The 22,717-nt window shown below is 34.9% G+C and overlaps 1 protein-coding gene across 3 annotated transcripts in view; it reads left to right on the top strand.

The window, feature by feature from the left end:
• wwox (WW domain containing oxidoreductase) overlaps nt 1–22,717 on the top strand; it is a 343,773-nt gene that overhangs the window by 283,627 nt on the left and 37,429 nt on the right. The window contains exon 9 of one of the 3 annotated variants that reach the window (XM_087310525.2): nt 5,648–5,908. Within the exon in view, the coding sequence (XP_087166651.1) occupies nt 5,648–5,656 (9 nt within the window). The 3' untranslated portion in view covers nt 5,657–5,908. 3 annotated transcript variants of the gene reach the window in all.

Below are 22,717 nucleotides of genomic sequence, written 5' to 3'. Positions count from 1 at the left end.
GTGCTGTGTGTGTGTGTGTGTGTGTGTGTGTGTGTGTGTGTGTGTGTGTGTGTGTGTGTGTGTGTGTGTGTGTGTGTGTGTGTGTGTGTGTGTGTGTGTGTGTGTGTGTGTGTGTGTGTGTGTGTGTGTGTGCGCGCGTGCGTGCGTGCGTGCGTGCGTGCGTGCGTGCGTGCGTGCGTGCGTGCGTGTGTGTGTGTGCGTGCGTGCGTGTGTGTGCGCCTGACTAGACTATAGTTGCCTGAGCTTATAACTGAGGGTTAGTAAAGAGTTTCAGCTTTGTTTGTCTCGTTAATCTGTGTTGGTTAAATAGGTCACATATAAACTATTAAATTATATAATAAATTAAATTTAACCCATGTTTGACTCTGTAATAGTGGTAAACTGCTCAAAAATAGTGAATATTAAATACATTAGAAGCCTGACGGTCACTTATCAACCTTAAATCATCCAATTTTGGGGAATAAAATGAACAATTTAGCGGATTTACTTTAATTATTTGTGAATTATTGAATTAGAGATAAAAATAAATGATAAAATAATGTATTTATAATGTGATATATTTCACACAGTATTATAGAATTGTATGTTAGACATGCCTTTGTGGTTAAACATTGTGAAAAATGTCCACTTTGTTGTTAACAATAGCTAACACGATCCAATTGATTATTGGATTCAGTTTACTATAGGATGATTTAATGTATATAATTCAGTTTATGGAAACAGAAAATGTCCAGTAAATAAATAAATAAATAAATCTGATTAATAGAAATAGTTTGAAATGCCCCCACAATCCTACTACAACGTCTAATGCCGAGTTCAGACTGCATGATTTTCAAAGTAGTCGTGTCTCAGATGTTTTCACACTGCTTGACTATCTGGGCTAGCGTTCTGTCGCTGCTTTGTTTACACTGCAAGATGGATCGGCGACAGGGACATTCACATTGCATGACTTTACAATAGGAAGAATCGCCGACAACTTCGTTCAAACTACGTCTCACAGCCAAAAACATGTAGTATATCTTTAGTTATTAACTACATAATGAGAAAGAAGCCTTTAATGCGGTAGAACATGTACATATTTGCTCACCTGGGTTTAAATGGAATTAGCCATTTCTCCTCAACGTTGATAATAAACTCATTTCTTTCTGTATGAAACGTCAAACAGACACAGTTGCTCCTGAGTCCTGTCAAACCTCCACTAGTTTTTCTTCCATTTCGTGGATCCAAATAAACCGAAGAAGAGAGCTTTTAACTTCTCCCCCAGCCTCCCGCTGGCCTGCAGCAGGCATACACACACACACACACACACACACACACACACACACACAAGTGAATGCCGCTCTCTCATTGGATTTAGGCAATCGCTGACGTTATTTTCAGTCAAAACTCAATTCACACGGCATGATTTGAATCGCCGACAGCTCCAGATATTCAGCACGCCAAATATCTCACAGGCATTGGCGACTCATCGGCGATTCTCTCAGATCGCGTCTGTGATCGTTCATACTGTGTGATGATCATGTGCACGAGTACCGTTTTGCCTGTGATTTCAGGCATTTGTCGGCGATTTCTCAACCTGTCGGCGAGCCAAAATCGGGGCTAAAATCACGCAGTCTGAACTAGGCATAATATATTATAATGTTTGCGTGCATATACTGTATAATGTACATCGTTTAAATAGTATCCACTATAGCGCCCCCAGTGGTAGCATTGTGCAAGCATGCATTGTTTTAAACCTGCAGAACTCTAGTACATGTTAAGTGTTTCTTATTGTCAGAACTTTGTTTTTGGGGATTTGAGAGTGATTTTCAAGCGGGTTTATATCAGGACTCTGGGCTGCCACTTCATGATTTCACCTTCAGAAACTCTTTGGCCGTTTTCAGGCTTCATTTTCCTCATGACATGTTTGTTTTTGTGAAAAGTGGGGACATTACATAGGTTTCCATTCAATTTATACTGTCCAGACCGTATATTATATTGCCCTCACCCCACCCACCCCTAAACCCAACCATCACAGGAGACTGTGTGCAGCTTTACTCTGATTAAACTCATCCTGTAGGATTTATAAGCATTTAGAGAAATGAGGACGTCAGGACGTCACCAATGCTTTTTGTAATACCTGTGTCATACCCATGTCATTATACAGATCTGTGTCCTGATATGTCACAAAAACACGTACATACCTACACACTGACACAAACTTATAACACACTTACACACTTTCTCACGCACATGCACACAATGCACAAATTTATGCTAACACACACACACACACATATTTAGAGGCACACACATTTCACACACACGCACATACATATATACATCTAACACACACACAATGCACAGATTCACAAACTCACACTGAAACACTCACTCCAAACACACTCACACATACATCTAACACACACACGTGCACACACAGACACACACATACAATGCAAAAATGCACGTACACACACAATGCACAAATGCACACATAAACATACTGACACACACTCTAACACGCACACACTCACAATGATACATACACACACACACGCTCACTGACACAAACACAATGCACAAATGCGCGTGCACACATACACATCCACATTCTTACACACACATACACACACTCTAACACACACACATTTACCACACACATGCGCACACAAACTCACAATGATACACACTAAACAGACACACACACACACTAAATCCACACACACACACTAAACACACACAAGACACAAACTAAACACTCACAGACACAAACACAATGCACAAATGCACACACACACAAACACACACACATACACACACACACACACACACACACACATGCACATGCTTACACATACTGACACACACACACACACACTTACCACAGACACGCATACACACTCACAATGATACACACACACACAAACACACACACACACACACTAAACATGCACACTACACAAACTTAACACACACACACACACACATACACACACAATGCACAAATGCACACACACACACATGCACATACTTACACATACTGACACACACTTGAACACACACACACACACTTACCACAGACACACATACACACTCACAATGATACACACACACACTAAACATGCACACTACACAAACTTAACACACACACACACTGACACACACACACACACACACTGGTGCATATGCTCACACACCTGGCCTGCATGGTTACCTGTTTACAAATGAGCAGCAGTTTGTGCTTGGTTCAGCAGCAGTGGCGGTGGCGTCCCTGGTGTCATCATTAGGGTTTGAGAGTTCATGTTTGGTTATTATTCCCGTCTCTGGTGTTTTGTCCCTCTTGTTTTGTACACATAATCACGGCCTTTCCCCTTCTCGCAGACACCTTTTCTGCTAAATTATGCACTCTGGGCCACATTTCTCCAACACGCCATTTGCATGCTTTATTTGGAGGAATGCCATGCGTGTGTACATGAGCGAATCAGCAAAGGCATGCATATGTGTGTGTGTGTGTGTGTGTGTGTGTGTGTGTGTGTGTGTGTGTGTGTGTGTGTGTGTGTGTGTGTGTGTGTGTGTGTGTAATTACCAGAGGTTTAGAGACGCACAGAAACAATAGCTCCGCTCTGAAACGCACACGTACTGCCTACGTAGACAACAGTATGATCATGAGGGAACGAAGCTGAACAACTCCATCAGCACACCATACTGGAGATACATTTCAACCATTATTATTGTTTAGATGATCTGATATGCACAATTTGCAATTATTAACTCAGGTGGTTTGTTAAATACTAGTCCAAATTGGTTTGATTTGAGATATATATATATATATAACATGATAAAAGCAAACAGTGATAACCACTTTTTGTAATTTTGTTTTACTTTGTGCAATTTTACTTTAGTTATTTAGTAAGCCCAACTTTAGTTTACTTAAGTTCCATAAAAATGTATGTACATAAATGAGTTGGTAAATAAAAAAAATAAATAAACAAACATGTAAATAAATAAATAAGTAGGCAAAAATTATTAAATGAGTAGGTAAATAAATAAATGAGTTGGTAAATAAATATATAATTAAATAAATGAGTAGGCTGAAAAACATACAAATAAATGTATTAGGTATTATAATTAAAATAATTAATAAAAATGTAAGTAAATAAATAAATGAGTAGGCAAATAAATTAATTAATTAATAGGTAAATTAATAAAAGGTAAATTAATAATTAGATAATAAATAGACAAATACAAAGATGAATAAAAAATAAATAAATAAATAGGTATGTTAGTAAATAAGTTGATAAATAAGTAGGTAAATAAAAAAATAGGTAAATAAATAAATAAGTAAATAAATAAACAAACAAATAAATAATAAACAGTTAGATAAATAATTGGGTAAATAACAAATAAATAGATAGTTAAGTAATTAAATATGTAAGTATGTAAATAAATACATAAATAAATATGTAAAAACATAAATATGTAAATAAATAAATAAATATGTAAAAATATGTAAATAAATAAATAAATAAATAAATAAATAAATATGTATGTAAATAAATAAATAAAATAAATAAATAGGTCCTGGACAAGTTTTGTGTGGTTTTCTGAGAAGTATCTTAAGTCAGCTTATAACTAAACACACGGTTTCAGTAATATTTTAGGCAATCCGTTTCAGCATCACTTTTTCGTTTTATTTATAAAAGCAAAACAAAAATAACAAATAAGCTAACAAAAACGAAAAAAACGGCATCATTTATAATATTAATAAAAATAATAGAGAAAAAGAAAAGTGAGAAATGAGTTTAGCAATATTAGGTCATCATGGCATTTATTTACACCCAATCAAAAAAATGTTTGTGGCATATCTTGATTAATTTATTTTTGTTTATTTATTAATATTTACTTTTTGTATATCAAAACTAAACAAAATAAAGGTCCTGATAATTTTGGAAACATTTTTTTCCAACACAATTTAATTTAATTTAATTTAATTTAATTTAATTTAATTTAATTTAATTTAATTTAATTTATATTAATTTAATTTAATTTAATTTAATTTAATTTAATTTAATTTTAATTTAATTTAATTTAATTTAATTTAATTTAATTTAATTTAATTTAACAAAAAAGCCTAAAAAAAGTTCACATGATCACATTTACTAATACATAAGAATCTTCTGAACTAGTGCACTATAACTCGTCCACTAGTGACTTTCTAATCTTCAGAAAAGCTGTTTTGTTTTTTAATGATTATTCTTTTATTCATTAATGACAGTACTCTTGCTTATTCATTATAAAAACATTAGCGTGCTTAGGTATATTTCTGTATTCTTAAACACACACACACACACGCACTCAAGTCTCTTTCTCTGCAGATCCGCTGTAAATCCTCCTCCGGCTCGTACAGTCGCAAATAAGACCCAAATTATGCAAATGAGATCATCTCCTCACGCCGAGAATTAAGACAGAGAGCAAATCAGATTGAATTCTAAACTGTTGAACTCCGCTGCGCTAAACGGAGATCCAATTAGTTCAAATGCAAATTCCAGCTAATTGGTTTTTCATTTCATTCAGCCGTTTGCGAGCAACACTCGACGCCGTTATTTGCATATCCACCTAATTCTCTGACACCAACTTTTAATCTTTAATCTCTTCCTTTCCAAAGGCTAAATGAAAACACAACACGCGGATTCATTTGAGCTTCTGGTGAAACTGCAGAGGTTTTCAGTGATGCTGCACTTCTGCTCTTCATGATTATTGCATTTTATTTTGTTTGAGTGACGATGAGACGACACATTTTGGTGTCTGCATGATATTAAATTTAGTGATTTTAATAACGGAAGTTTAATTATTATACAGAAGCTTATTGCATAGTAGTAAAGTGTGTATTGTTTTAAAGAAATAAAAGGTCAAAATATGGGGTGAATGGTGTTCAGGGTAACTTATATTTGAGCTTCAGACCACAATTAAAGAGTATTTTAGGGTCAAATTGCAAGTCTTTTAACGTGTAATCAAATGATTATTGTTGTAAATTTGCAAGACTAAATTCTTGTACAATTTAAGTGTTAGTTCACTGATATTAGTGGCTGCCTTGACTTAATTTTTAAATTAAATTAATTTAAATTAAATTTAATCAAATTTAATTAAATGAATAATATAATAAAATAACAATTATTGTAACAACAACAACAATAATAATAAAAAAACAATAATTGTATGTTATTATTATTATTATTATTATTATTATTACTATTATTACATGTATTATTATTACCTTTATTCCCTCTCCAATATTCTATTCTTTTCATATAATAAAACAAAATTTAAAATATTTGAAAATAAATGGATAAATAAATGTTTATTAATCAGTGGCTGTCTTAATGTAATTTTCCTTTAAAATTAAATTAAATTAAATTAATAACATAATACATTAACAATTATTGTAACAACAACAACAACAACAACAACAACAACAATAATAATAATAATAATATTAAAACAATAATTTTATATAATAATAATAATAATAATTATTATTATTATTATTATTATTATTATTATTATTATTACTATTATTACATTTATTATTATTACCTTTATTCCCTCTCCAATATTCCATTCTTTTCATATAATAAAACAAAATTAAAAATATTTGAAAATAAATAAATAAACAAATAAAAAAACAAATAAATGTTTATTAATTAGTGGCTGTCTTAATGTAATTTTCCTTTAAAATTAAATTTAAATTAAATCAAATCAAATTAAATTACCCAAAATGCGTAAAATATTAAAATAAATATAATTTAAATATAGAATTAAATTAATAATAACATAAAACAACAGTTATGCATAAATGATAATAATGCCAAAAATGATAATAACACCAATATTAATAATAATAATAACAACAACAGCAACAACACAATGCCAAAATTACACAAAATATTAAATAAAATATAGAATTAAATGAATAATAAAATAAAATAGCAATTATTGTAATAATAATAATAATTATTACTATAATAATAGTAATAATAATAATAATTATAATTAATATTATTATTATTTATTATTATTATTATTATTACATTTATTCACTCTCCAAGATTCGTTTCTACTTATTTAATAAAATTAAATATTTTGGAAAATAAATAAATAAATAAATAAATAAATAAATAAATAAATAAATAAATAAATAAATAAATAAATAAATATTTATTTATTTGTTTATTTGTTTATTCATTTACCACAGAGGACACCTTCTGATGTACATGGATGCTTGAAAACCCTTTTCATCTTTGACCCATACACAGATTGCAGAGACTTGAAGGGGAAAACAAACTTGTCATCTTGAGGTTAATGGTCTTGCTGTGCGTCCGCAGCTCCTGAAGATTTATGTCTGGAATTAGTCAAATGTGATCAAATAGGAGGCCAGTTAATCTTGCGGCCCGTGTCTGCGTCAGGCTTTATCTGCAGGCGTAATTAAAGACAACTGTTGGTCTGAAGGCCCCGGCGCGGCGATACTGAGGGCCCGACTGCGTGATGAATGTTTACTCCATGACACACACAGATTCCTTCAAACAGGTACACACTTAAAGCGCTCGCTGTCGGCCAGCCCATTTGACTGATTGGATGCGTAGCGTGCTTTGAAAACTGATATTAGATCATTTGTTAAACTTGACTTGCTAAAACGGCCCCGATCAGTCATGCCGTACGTGCGTTGAGGAGTCGCGTGCGCTAATAAGGTTTATATCTGCCAGTCTGAGGTAAAACAAAAAAAAAAGCAGATTATTTATAGCTGTTTTGTTGGATTTTTTTTGTGTTTTAGGGAGTGTTTGCTATAAGATTGCTATGATTAGTAGGCGACGTATATTAATGGGAGTCAATGGCAGCCCTGTGAAAGGTACATGGGAAAATTCTGAGTAGTGGTGCGTTTAAAGAGGGGGATATGAACATTATCATGACCATTTGTCTGATTGGATGTGTTTGGAAAACTGATATTAACACATGATCTTGTTGATCTTGACCTGTTAAAACGCCGTTGATCTGTTATTTTTAGTCTTGTTGGTGTCCATAAAGTTTTGTTGGGTTTAATTTGATGTGTTTTGAATATTTCTTCTGAAAGAAGAGCGTATATGATTGCTATGATTAGTAGGTGATGTATCTGAATGGGAGTCAATGGCAGCCCTGTGAAAGGTACATGGGAAAATGATGAACATTGGTGCATTTAAAGGGACACTTACGAACATTATTCTGACCGAGTTTGCAGTCTCTAGAACTAACTGTGTTGCGCCACCACAAGTTCAAACATTTGGGTCATTTGACTGATTGGATGTGCTTTGAAAACTGATATTAGCTCATGTGTTGATCTTGACCTGTTAAAACGGCCCTGATCACTTGTTTTAGCCTTGTTTATGTGCATAAAGTTTGGTTGGGTTTTGTTTTGAAGCGTTTTGAATATTTCTTCTGCAAGGTGAAGAGTGTTTGCTATATGATTGCTTTGATTAGTAGGCGATGTCTCTGAATGGGAGTCAATGGCAGCCCTGTGAAAGGTACATGGGAAAATGATGAAAACTGGTGCATTTGAAGAGGGGGTTATGAATATTATCCTGACCAAATTTGCTGTCCATAGAACTAACTCTGTAGCGCCACCACAAGTTCAAACATTTAGGTCATTTGACTGATTGGATGTGCTTTGAAAACGGATTTTAGCTCATGTGTTGATCTTGACCTGTTAAAACGGCCCTGATCACTCAATTTTAGCCTTGTTTGTGTGCATAAAGTTTGGTTGGGTTTTGTTTTAAAGCGTTTTGAATATTTCTTCTGAAAGGTGAAGAGTGTTCGCTATATGATTGCTATGATTAGTAGGCGATGTCTCTGAATGGGAGTCAGTGGTAGCCCTGTGAAAGGTACATGGGAAAATGATGAAAACTGGTGCATTTGAAGGAACACTTCACAACATTATTCTGACCAATTCTGCAGTCTCTAGAACTAACTCTGTAGCGCCACCACAAGTTCAAACATTTTAGTCACTTGACCGATAGGATGTGCTTTGAAAACGGATATTAGCTCATGTGTTGATCTTGACTTGTTAAAACGGCCCTGATCACTCAATTTTAGCCTTGTTTGTGTGCATAAAGTGTCGTTGGGTTACGTTTTGATGTATTTTGAATATTTCTTCTGGAAAATAAAGTGTGTTCGTTATATGATTGCTATGAATAGGCGACAAATCTGAATGGGAGTCAATGGCAGCCTTGTGAAAGGTGGGAAAATTATGAACATTGGTGCATTTAAAAAGATTGTTATGAACATTATTCTGACCAGATTTGTAGTCTCTAAAACAAACTCCCCAGTGCCCCCGCCATTTCAAAAAAATTGGATGGGATTGGTGTTTCAATGGGAGTCAATGGCAGCTCTGTAAAAGGTACATGGGAAAATTATGAAAACTGGTGCATTTAAAGAGGGGGTTATGAACATTATCCTGACCAATTCTGCAGTCTCTAGAACTAACTCTGTAGCGCCACCACAAGTTCAAACATTTGGGTCATTTGACTGATTGGATGTGCTTTGAAAACTGATATTAGCTCATGTGTTGATCTTGACCTGTTAAAACGGCCCTAATCACTAATTTTTTGCTTTGTTTATGTGCATAAAGTTTTTTTGGGTTTTATTTTGATGTGTTTTAAATATTTGAACTGAAAGGTGAAGAGTGTTTGCTATATGATTGCTTTGATTAGTAGGCGATGTCTCTGAATGGGAGTCAGTGGCAGCCCTGTGAAAGGTACATGGGAAAATTATGAACATTGGTGCATTTAAAAAGATTGTTATGAACATTATTCTGACCAGATTTGCAGTCTCTAAAACAAACTCCCCAGTGCCCCCGCCATTTCAAAAAATTTGGATGGGATTGGTATTTCAATGGGAGTCAATGGCAGCAATGTTATGAACATTGGTGCGTTTAAAGAGGGGGTTATGAACATTATTTTGATCAAATCTGCAGTCTCTAGACTTAACTCTCTAGCGCCACCACCAGTGCGAATATGTACTTTTTAATTGGTTATTTGTTTTTTGCTACCTCCCCAAAATTAGATTTTGTCAATCTGATCGCTGTCTTTATGCTGGTCACATCCAAATTTCTCCTGAAAGGTGAAGTGTATTAATTAGTAGTGTTTGTTTGGAGATTATCAGAATGGGAGTGTTGGGCTATTTCTTTTACTTAATGTTGTGTTGGAACTAATTAAATATCCTCCCTCTTCAACCACCATGTCTTCTCTGATTGGTGTTTAGCAAACCACAAGCGTTCAATCAATTCCACGAGAACAGAAATAAGCCCCGCCCACACGCGTGTCCTTCACAGATGTAAGAGCAGCAGAAGTTGAGTTTGACGCTGACTTTAATAGCAGGTGTAAAGCAGACAGGTACAGATGTGTGTGTGTCTCTGATGGACTCCAGAGGGACGCGTTGTGTGTGTGTGTGTGTGTGTGTGTGTGTGTGTGTGTGTGTGTGTGTGTGTGTGTGTGTGTCTTTATCCAGCTCTCACTACTGTGCCTCGGGTCGCGTGTGTGTGTTGTGTGTTTTGTGTGTTGACATGCAGGTTGACACCATGCTAACACAGACGATAAGTGTTGAGGATGCCCAACTGTGACTCCATGTGTGTGCCTGTGTGTGTGTGTGTGTGTTTGTTCAGAGACGCCCACAGTGTTGTGTGTGAAATATGGCTGATAGATGCGCAATTGCTTTATCTCCACTTGACAGCTTAATCTGTGAACCAGCTCTGCCTGCTGGCGAAAACACACACACACAGACGCGCGCACACACATCTTTATGGGGACTTCCCATAGACCTAATGATTTATATACTGTACAGACTGTATGTTCTCTCCCCCTACCCCTAAACCCAACCCTCACAGGAAACAATCTGCATTTTTACAGTTTCAAAATGCTTAATTCTGTCTGATTTATGAGCCGCTTCCCTCATGGAGGCTGAAAAATTAAAAATGTCCCCGTAAGGTCAGAATTTACTGGTATTGCTATACTTGTGGGGACATTTTGTGCCTACAGTGTAAGGAATACGAGGTATACACGCACATGAAATGCATGCATGTTGTTTGCTTAACCCTTATAACCCATTTGGGCACATTTTGACTCGAAAGAAATTTATAAATGCAGTTTATTATAATGGATTGATGCTTTGCAAATATGTCAAGAGCCTCAAAATGTGCATCAAAAATAAACAGATTAACAATGTTACAAGTTTAGTCTTTAGGTCATTTGGATAATGTCATTATGTCGACAGATGAGCTTATTAAAATCACGCTGTTAGTTTGATTATAACAGATAAATTACACTCTAGACCAGTGTTTCTCAACCATGTTTATGGAGGACCACCAGCACTGCATGTTTTGGATGTCTCCTTTGTCACACATTACAGATCATTCAGTCTCTGCTAATGATCTGAATCAGGAGTGTTTGGTTAAGATATACAAAATGTGCAGAGCTGGATGTCCCCCAGGAACATGGTTGAGAAACACAGACTTTGATGACTCTGGGGAAATATTCTTAGCCACGCCCCCCAAAAGCATTAGTTTGCTATGAGTGAAGAGGTGGGTGGTGGGGGTGTAAAAATGAAATTATCTATACATTTTCCTTCAATTTACTACCTTATTTATTAGGGGTGACACAGTGGAATGAACCGCCAACTATTTCTGCATATTTTTTATGCAGTTGATGCCCTTCCAGCTGCAACCCAGTACTGGGAAACACCCATACACATCACTCACACATACACACTCATACACTACGGCCAATTTAGCATGTTGGTATGTGTTTGGACTGTGGGGAAAACCGGAGCACCCGGAGGAAACCCATGCCAACACAGGGAGAACATGCAAACTCCACACAGAAACACCAACTGACCTAGCCGGGATTCGAACCAGCGACCTTCTTGCAATGAGGCTACAGTGCTAACCACTGAGCCACTGTGCCGCACAAAAATGAAACCACACCCCCTAATCAATATTCAATACTCAGCTGGACATAATAACAATTTCATTCATAAACTTCTAATTCACACCGATTTTAGTAAGCATTTTTCCCTTTCTACCGAAGCTTTCAGGAGTGTAAACCTCGCATGTTTTTAATTTTCAAGTCAAAGAAGCCCCGGTTTTTAATGTTTCTTTACAAGCTGTTCACACATTGCCAGTAAAAAGTCAGTAATGCCTGAAAACTCCTACACGCAGCCTCTAAATGCAGACGTTGGGTTGTTTTAGGTTGATATCTGGACTGCTGGCTGGCGGTGACGCTCACTGTTGGCAGCAGCTCTGAACGAGGCAATTAAAATAATTAAAAGCGCTGGGCTTTCAGACTCGCTGCAGGACCGCCTGCTTCCCAACACACACCAGCACCGGCTTTCATTTACATTTGCGGGCTAAATACTCATGCATGTTGCTGGTTAGTGCTGCCAGTGGCAGATCACTTCAGTGCAAGTCAGCTATTCATATATTTGTGAGTACATTTATATTCACTGGCCACTTTATTAGGTACACCTTCCTAGTACCGGGTTAAACCCCCTTTCTCCTTAAGCACTGCCTTAATCCTTCATGACGTGGATTCAGCAAGCTACTGGAAATATTCCTCAGAGATTTTGCTCCATGATAGCATCACGCAGTTGCTGCAGATTTGTCGGCTGCACATCCATGATGCCAATCTCCCGTTCCACCACATCCCAAAGCTGCTCTATTGGATTGAGTCTGGTGACTGTGGAGGCCGTTTGAGTACAGTGAACTCATCGTCATGTTCAAGAAACCAGTCTGAGATGATTGAGCTTTATGACATGCTGCGTTATCCTGCTGGAAGTAGCCATCAGAAGATCTTTGTGGCTTTAAAAGGCTCTGGTGTCTGTATCTGTGTTTACACTCAGTAAACAGTGGTGAGTTCGGTGAACTGATGAACTTCACAGCCAATCACAGTCATTTCTGTTGAGCATGCTAACACAATGACCATTCAGCGCAGTTTAATAACGCGCTCAACAGGGCTCAAATGGACGCTTTTAAAAAATCAGTACTGATTGGTACTGAATTCCAGTATCTTGACAACACTATAGTTTGCTGTACTGCAAAAACAGCAGTATGTTATTCAGGTCACTCTTTACGAAAAGGTTGCAATATTCAATGTATTTATTAACATGAGCTAAAAATCAGCAATACTTTTACACCAGTTATTAAACTTATTTAACAAGGCTAATGATTTTTATTAAAATTATTTACTAATGCATTATTAAAATACACATTTTAAAGGACACCTATGGGGAAGAATCTACTTTTCAAGCTGTTTGGACAGACGTGTGTAGGTATAGTGTATAGACCATCATATTGGGCTGATATCAACACATGCAGTCCTTTTTTTTTTTTTTTTCAATTCAACAAAATAAAAACGGTGGACCAATTAGAGCGGTTTTTAGAGCAACCGCAACATGACATAGGTGTGCGGTCCCTCTGTCCCCCAATATTGATCGACAGGCGTGCATTACCACATCCTCAGTTTGTTGTTTCACGTTCGCCATTTTCAGCATGTGAGTCAAAGCAATGTCACCGTACGAACACCCTTGCTCTATTTTTGGATGTAAGGCTCATTGGGCTCAACACAAGAGGCTTCATTGTCTTCCTGCGAATGAGCAACTGAGATTTTACGTTTAGCCGACATTTGCGTTGAACGCAGTGAATGCAGCGTATTGAGATTCATTAAACAGCTGATCCACCGAGTCTTTCAGCACTCTTTCCGAAAACACTCGATCGATCTCGGCTGGCGGATCAACATTCACCTCATGACCGCTCTCATCTGTCATTGTTTTTAACTTTAGGTGGGTTTGCAAACCTGTGTACTTTTCATTGCGGCTTTCTTAATCTTCAGCTGTTTGCATTTCCTGTGGTCACTAAAGCTCCGTCATCTCAACTAGGCTGTAAAGTGTGAGCGCGGTGCACGTCCCTCCATTGAGGATAACGAACTTGACTTAGTTGTAGCCTCAGTCAAAGTTAATCAGTGTGCTTGTTTATTAGTCTCAGCATGCAGAAACACGGTTGTTGAGAAGTGTTTACGATTGATTAACCGTGATGAATTAATGCGTGGTTAATAGTGAAACCGGTGAAAACGGCATTCGATGCGTTAAATAAATGCTGGAATAGTTGGCGGTTCATTCCGCTGTGGCGACCCCTGATAAATAAAGGGACTAAACCGAAGGAAAATGAATGATGAACTTTATTGTAAAGTGATAGCACCATTCATACCAATCCCGATCTCTCCTGTTTTATATCGAAAGCTATTTCCCTGTTGACCTCTGCGTGTGAGCGGTTACAGGTTTAATTCCTTATTAGAAAAAGACAGACCCTGTTAGATTCATCAGCGCAAAGGTTAATCAAATTACTCTCCCGCCATCAGACACTCCAGACTAAACGAGCAGAGAGAGATGGAGATGGAGGCCGTCCTGCCCAATCTGAGGCTGTTTTAATTGCGGATAATGTGTGTAATATGTCATAATTCATCTGAGGAAGGTGGGCGGCTCATGTGGCAACAATCGGCCGGCCTCTCATCTGCTGTTCCTCTGACATTTCATTATCCGGCTTTTACAGGCTCGGCTAGCGTTATAACACACTCGCCGTCTGATCAGTGAATCACAACCCTTCACTTACATTCCCACTGTCTAATCAAGAGCGCCTTCGCTTTTAACACTCCGCTAGAGGACAATTTACATGAAAGATCTGCGGGGTTGGACAGAAAAAAAAGGGGGTTATCTGATAGGCTGTTTTTAGTGCTTCCACTCAAGGGGTTTGAGGGTGAAAGAGGAACTGATCTGTGATTAAGAAAAAATGAACAGAGAGTGTATTTTTAATTAAAAGGATATTCTAGTTAAAAACAGTTTGCACTTTTACATAACTGTACGTTCACACCAAAGGTGGCGAGAGCGTCAAAGTTGCCAAAAGTCTGGAGCCGGCAGCGAAGACCTGTGCATCTTCACTGGTGTGGGCAGCTGAAGTGCTGGAAAAAAACTTAAAATAAAAACTGTTAAAATACTGAAATATACTGTAAAATAAATACTGTTAAATTACAGAAATTTACTGTAAAATAAAAACTGTTAAATTACAGAAATTTACTGTAAAATAAAAACTGTTAAATTACAGAAATTTACTGTAAAATAAAAACTGTTAAATTACAGAAATTTACTGTAAAATAAAAACTGTTAAATTACAGAAATTTACTGTAAAATAAAAACTGTTAAATTACAGAAATTTATTGTAAAATAAAACCTGTTAAATTACAGAAATTTACTGTAAAATAAAAACTGTTAAATTACAGAAATTTACTGTAAAATAAAAACTGTTAAATTACAGAAATTTATTGTAAAATAAAACCTGTTAAATTACAGAAATTTACTGTAAAATAAACTGTTAAATTACAGAAATTTACTGTAAAATAAACTGTTAAATTACAGAAATTTACTGTAAAATAAAAACTGTTAAATTACAGAAATTTATTGTAAAATAAAACCTGTTAAATTACAGAAATTTACTGTAAAATAAAAACTGTTAAATTACAGAAATTTACTGTAAAATAAAAACTGTTAAATTACAGAAATTTATTGTAAAATAAAACCTGTTAAATTACAGAAATTTACTGTAAAATAAAAACTTAAATTACAGAAATTTACTGTAAAATAAACTGTTAAATTACAGAAATTTACTGTAAAATAAAAACTGTTAAATTACAGAAATTTACTGTAAAATATGGTTAAATTACCGGTATTTACTGTAAAATAAAAACTGTTAAATTGCAGAAATTTACTGTAAAATAAAGGAGGTTAAATTACAGTTATGTACTATAAAATAATGTTAAATTACAATAATTTACTGTAAAATAAAAACATTAAATTACAGGAATATACTGTAAAGGAAAGAACATTAAATTACAATAATTTACTATAAAATAGCGGCCGTAAATTACAGAAATTTACTGTAAAATAAAAGACATTAAATTACAGAAATTAAACTTTTGGTAAATTTCTGTAATTTAACATCCTTTATTTTACAGTAATTTTTTTTTCACGGCATCACAGCTGCAATGTTTATTTTGCTCACACACATTATTTTTTAGGTCAACTAATCTGCGCAAAAGTTTTGATAATCTACAATCGAATCTGAGCATCTGCTTCTGCATTTGGATTGGCTGCTTCTCTGATGATGTCAGTTTGTTCTTTTCAGCCACAATTTTTGGGCTCTATTTGACGTCTTTTCTAAGCCAATATTGACATAAGTGATTCATAATTCTGAATATAGTATTTTATTCAAATTTTCAGTATATCGCCATCTCCTGTCATACATGTATTTACTTAAATCACATTTTGCTATGTGTATTCAATGGGACACTCGTCTACCACAGTAATTTAGTCTGTCTTAGAAAAGATGCCAAATAGAGGCAAAAATCAAAGCAAATGTTGACAGATGTGGTTCATAAATCTGAATATAATATTTAATTCTATTTTTTTGTATATTGCCAGCTTCTGCCATACTAATATTTACGTCACATTTTACTATGTGTATTCAATGGGTCACTCGTTACTGTAATTTCGTCTAATATCTTAGATTTTTGTCTCTATTTGATGTTTTTCTAAGCAAATATCGACATGTTTGATTCATAATTCTGAATATAGATCATGAATATCTATATATTTATATCAATATCAAATATTTACTTCTTAAATTACATTTTGCTGTGTATATTCAATGGTAAACTCGTCTACCACTGTAATTTCGTGTAATATATTAGATTTCTTTTTTTTTTCTAAGCAAATATCGACATGTGTAATTCATAATTCTGACTATAGATGATAAATATCTATATATTTATATTAATTTCTAATATTTTCTTAAGTAATATTTTCCAAGTTGCATTCAATGGGTTTCTTGTCCACTATATCATCTAATATCTTAGGTTTTTGACTCTGTTCTTTTTTCAAAGCAAATATCGACATGTTTGATTCATAATTCTGAATATAGATATTCAATTTCTATATATTTACATCAATATCAAATATTTACTTCTTAAATCCCATTTTGCTGTGTATATTCAATGGTGAACTCGTCTACCACAGTAGTTAAGTCTAATATTTTAGATTTTTGCCTCTATTTGTTATTTTTTCTAAGTAAATATTGACATGTGTGATTCATAATTCTGAATATAGATATTAAAAATCTATATATTTATATCAATATCTAATATTTACTTCTTAAAATATGTTTTGCTGTGCGTATTCAGTGGGTCATTCATCTTCCACACGATCTAATCTATTATCTTTGATTTTTGTTTCTCTTTTCTAAGCCAATATTGACATGCATGATTCATAAATATGAATACAGTATTTCATTCCATATTTCAGCATATCGCCAGCTCCTGTCGGTTCTCGGTAATGATTGAGGAGATGAGCCCAGTCTGGTTCATCCGGTCCTTGGCTGTCCCTCTATTTCTGCCCGTCTTTTCTCTCCGCGTCCCCATGATTCAGTCCTGATGGATGGATGGCATGGTGTTGGGTCATTTCTCAGGCTGACCCCGCTCCCTCCACCAGATCAGTCACAGTTCAGAGACAGATGGACTGACTGAGACGTTGGGAAGCAAGCGAGAAAGATCTACTGCTTCGCTAAAAGTCAGAGTCATTGTGAGTCTCTGTCCTGAAAATCACCCGCAGTCACTGGAGTGAAGTAACAGATTGCGAAAACACTCACATGACTGTAATTGAGTAGGTTTTCTCAGGAATTGTGCCTAAGAAGTGAATATTTTAGAGGAATGGTCTATTAGTTAATGCATTTACTAACATTAGCTAAGTATGAATCGTATTGTAAAGCATTAACTAATCATAGGACAACATGATGAATGCATTACTAAAATATATACTAAGTAGTTTTAAAACGGTTTACTTTCACTACATTTTTAGTGCTGTATCGGTACTGTTACTCCACTATTTTCCTTGCAGTCACTACTCTATTTATGTTTTATTGTCTAAGGTGATTGGCTAAAGTAGAATAATCAGTCCCATGATTCCCGTCCAATCAAATCGCACATATAAAGTAAATCACATCATACAGAACAACCTCAAGACTCAAAATTCGTACTCGCAAAGGCAGAGAGACTGTCTAGATGCATGTCACTGATGAGATTGATTGATTGATGTTAACTATATAAATGTGCTTAAAGGGCACCTATTTTACCCCCTTTACAAGATGTAAGATAAGACTTTAGTGTCTCCAGAATGTGTCTATAAAGTTTCAGCTCAAAATACCCATCAGATCATTTATTATAGCCTCCAGAATCTGCCCGTTTTGGTGTCTGAGTACAGTGTAGCTGTTTTTGTAGCCTGTGGCTTTAAATGCAAATGAGCTGGTATTCCCCGCCCACCATTCCCACATGCGTGTCTGCTTTTCATCAGATGAACAGCCGCCAGTGATAGAAACAGACACAGATGAAGCTATAATAAGGTAACTAGACAAGAATATTTAGTAAGTTTGTCATGTATTTGTGGTGGAGACTATTCAAGCCTTTCTGATATGATGAGTCACACACAAAGGCTGTTCGCAGTACACACACTCAATCATGTTTACTGACACCATGTGACCATGGTGATTATACACTAAAAAAAGTTGCAAACAATATATATTCATTCATTTATTCATGTTCTTTTCGGCTTAGTTCCATTATTAATCTGGGGTCGCCACAGCGGAATGAACCACCAACTTATCTAGCATATGATTTATGCAGCTATCCACACCCTTACACTCTCATTCACACACATACACTCAGACACAAAGCACAATTTATCTTACCTGATTCACCTTTAGCGCATGTGTTTGTTAACTCCACACAGAAATGCCAACTGGCCCAGCTGCGGCTTGTACCAGCGACCTTCTTGCTGTGAGGCGACAGCGCTAGCCTCTGCACCACCGTGCCGCTCACAATTTATATGTTGAATTTAAACAAATTAAATTTTATAACATCCAACTTAAATAGTTTGTTTAAATTCACCCCAATAAATTGTTTACAAGCACTTAACTTAAAAAATTTTTTAAGTGGCACAGGTGTGTAAGTGGGAAAACACGTGCAAGTACATACTGTTGTTACACAAAGCACCTACATCATTCTTGTTACAGATGTGTATTTTCGTAGTGTTGTTACGAGTGTCCTGTTACACATTTGAACTTACACATTCTATTCAGTGGGTGGTTGCATGTGTGTAGTTACCCCAGTATTACACTAGTAAATACTATGTATCAAAGTGTACATACACTGTAGTTACATACTACTTACACATCTAGTTACCATGTAAGTTCACAGGTATAAGCGACACTTAATATAAAGTGGGATAATTTTTCCTTCCTCATTGGCAAATCATTTAGCTTGTTTTAGCAAACAATCACTTAATTTAACGTGGTTTTTCAGAAAAGACTTTCTTATGCTATCTTTCTTATTTTATCAATCTAGTATGTGTCTTGATGGAAGATTTATTTAGATATTTGTATTGAAAACAGGACAAAACTATTAAGTTTTTATTTTTAATATTATTATTATTGTTATTATTATTATTATTATTATTATTATTATCATTATTACTATATTATTATTATTATTATTATTATTATTATTATTATTATTATTATTATCATTATTATTGTTGTTGTTGTTGTTGTTATTATAATCATTATTATTATTATTATTATTATTATCATTATTATTATTAATATTATTATTATTAATATTATTATTAGCAGTAGTGGTATTACTATTATTATTATTATAATTATAATAATTATTATTGTTATTATTGTTATTATTATTATTATTATTATTATTAATATAACTATTATTATTATTATTATTATTATTATTATTATTATTACTACTATTATTATTATTGTTATTATTATTGTTATTATTATTATTATTATCATTACTACTATTATTATTGTTGTTGTTAGTATTATTATTATTATTATTACTACTACTACTATTACTATCATTACTATAATATAACAGCTCAGGGATGTTCAAGGACATCATGTTTGTGCATGCGTTAGAATGAAGGGTTGGAAATGAATGCTCTTCTTTTTTTATTCGATTCATTAATTATTCTAAAAAATATTCAACAGATTAATCGATTATTAAAATAATCATTAGTTGCAGCTCTATAATCTTTTACCCCAATGACAGTAGACACAGTATATCTACCCGCACTTCTGTCTAAACAGCTTACAAAAGTGGATTTTCATCATCGATGCCCTTCACATTGCACAATGCAGTACAGAATGTTACGTTTGCACACACACAAATTGCATGTAAACGCATCAACCTTTCACAGTGTAATCCTTACTACTCTTGAGTACTTTTAAAAGGGCTACTGTTTACTCATACTTTGAGTAATGTTTGCAACAGATACTTTTACATGCACTTTACACTTTTTGGGTAAGTAATGGCACTTTTACTTGAGTATGATTTGTCAGTACTCTTTCCACTGCAGTGAGCTGCTAGGTCACTCAAATGTGAGATGTGCGATATGGGGACACTGTTTAGATTTCACAGTTGTTCCTCAGCGCGCAATTCCCAGGCCTTCTCCAAAAAACACTTGAAACGGTGTGTGTTTGTGTGTGTGAAAGGGCTCTAACGACTTCACAGGCCATTAGTCTCTCTGCATGCTCTGTCACACCTCATTATCCCCGCTAACACACATGTTAGCTGACGCCTGGAACACACTCTGTTTGGGGAGAACTGCTCTTTTACAAACTAGTTATTGCTAACTCTCAATGTCTAGCTACTGTGAGGCACAATGTGAGCTGCATTATGGATCTGACTAGTGATCTGGGGCCTCTATATCCTCAGGACATGTGGTTTGAGACCACAAATGAAAGCTAAATCCTGCAGATCTTGCAGAATTTAGTGTAAACTGATCACCCCGGGTTTTCTCAGTTTATACACCACATGCAAAATAGCTGGGATCCTCTGGGTGCACATGCAAGATGCCATTTCAGCCGGACCGGCTAAGTGGTTGACCAGTAAAAGTATGAAAAAGGTTCAACTATGATTCAGTTGTTTCAAATATACACATTCACACACATTGTGGTGTGACTTCAGATTAAGTAGACCACATTTGGTGAAAGTCAACATTTATATTGCATTTATACTAGATATTTAAGTGTGAATCTGGTTTCAGTCTGACAAATTTGATGAAAGTGTGAATCAGTTATGAAATCACATTAAACATATTTGCATACTATTGCGTTCACACTTGACATTTTGGTGTGAATCTGGATTAAGTGGTTCAGATTTGGTGAATGTGTGAATCAGTCACAAAATTGCTTAAATATATTTACATAATGACACATCCACATTAGACATATTGGTGTGAATCTGGATTCAGTTGGCTAAATTTGTAACAAGCATGTATCAATCAAATTGGTGTGAATCTGGATTTCATTTGGTGAATGTGTAAATCGGTCATGAAACCATTTATTTGCACACTAATGAATTCACACTTGTCATTTGAGTGTGAATCTAGATTAAGTGGTTTAGATTTGGTGAGTGTGTGAATCAGTCACAAAATTGCATTAAAACATTTATTTGCATAATAATAAAGCATTCACATTAGACATTTTGGTGTGAATCTGGATTCAGTTGGCTACATTTGGTGAAGGCATGAATCAGTCAAATTGGTGTGAATCTGGATCCAGTCAATCACATTTGGTTAATGTGTAAATCATTTATGAAATCACTTCACACATTCAGTTGGCTAGATTTGGTGAAAGCATGAATTGGTCATTTTGGTGTGAATCTGGATTCAGTTGCGCAGATTTGGTGGAGTGAATCACATTTGTGTAATAACGCATTCACATTAGACATTTTTATGTTAATCTGGATTCAGTTGACTAGATTTGATGAAATTGTAAATCAGTTGTGAACTCAAATATAACACATATTTGCATGTGAATCTGGATTAAGTGGTTCAGATTTGGTGAGTGTGTGAATCACGCACAAAATCACATTAAGACATGTATTTGCATAATAATAAAGCATTCACATTAGATGTTTTGATGTGAATCAGGATTTCTTTAGCTAGATTTGGGTGAATGCATGAGTCTGTTATATTGGTGTGAATATGGATTTGTTTTGGCAGATTTGGTGAATGCATGAATCTGTCATTTTGTTAGGTATCTAGGTTCAGTTGTCTAGATTTGGTGATAGAATGAATCTGCTATTTTGGTGTGAGTCTGGATTTAGTTTGCCAGATTTGGTGAGTAAATCAGTCACAAAACCACATTAAGATACATATTTGCACAATAAGGCATTCACATTAGACATTTTGGTGTGAATCTGAATTCATTTGGCTTGAATTGGTGAAAATGAATCTGTTATTTTAGTATGAATCTGGATTCAGTTGGGCAAATTTAGTAAAAGTGTGAATCAGTCACAATCACATTAAGATACATCTTTGCACATAACACTTTCACATTAGACATTTTGGTGTGAATCTGGATTCACTTGGCTGGATTTGGTGAACGCATGAATCAATAATATTGGTGTGAATCAGCAATGCAGATTTGATGCATGCATGAATCTGTCATTGTGGTGTGAATCTGGATTCAGTTGTCTAGATTTAGTGAAAGAAGGAATCTATTATTCTGGTGTGAATCTGGCTTCAGTTTCAGTCT

The sequence above is a fragment of the Danio rerio genome, chromosome 25 (assembly GCF_052040795.2).
Source record: "Danio rerio strain M-AB ecotype USA chromosome 25, GRCz13ab, whole genome shotgun sequence".
Taxonomy (NCBI): Eukaryota; Metazoa; Chordata; class Actinopteri; order Cypriniformes; family Danionidae; genus Danio; species Danio rerio.
The sequence above is the reverse complement of the archived record's forward strand: the minus strand, read 5'-3'. Positions and strand labels throughout refer to the sequence as shown.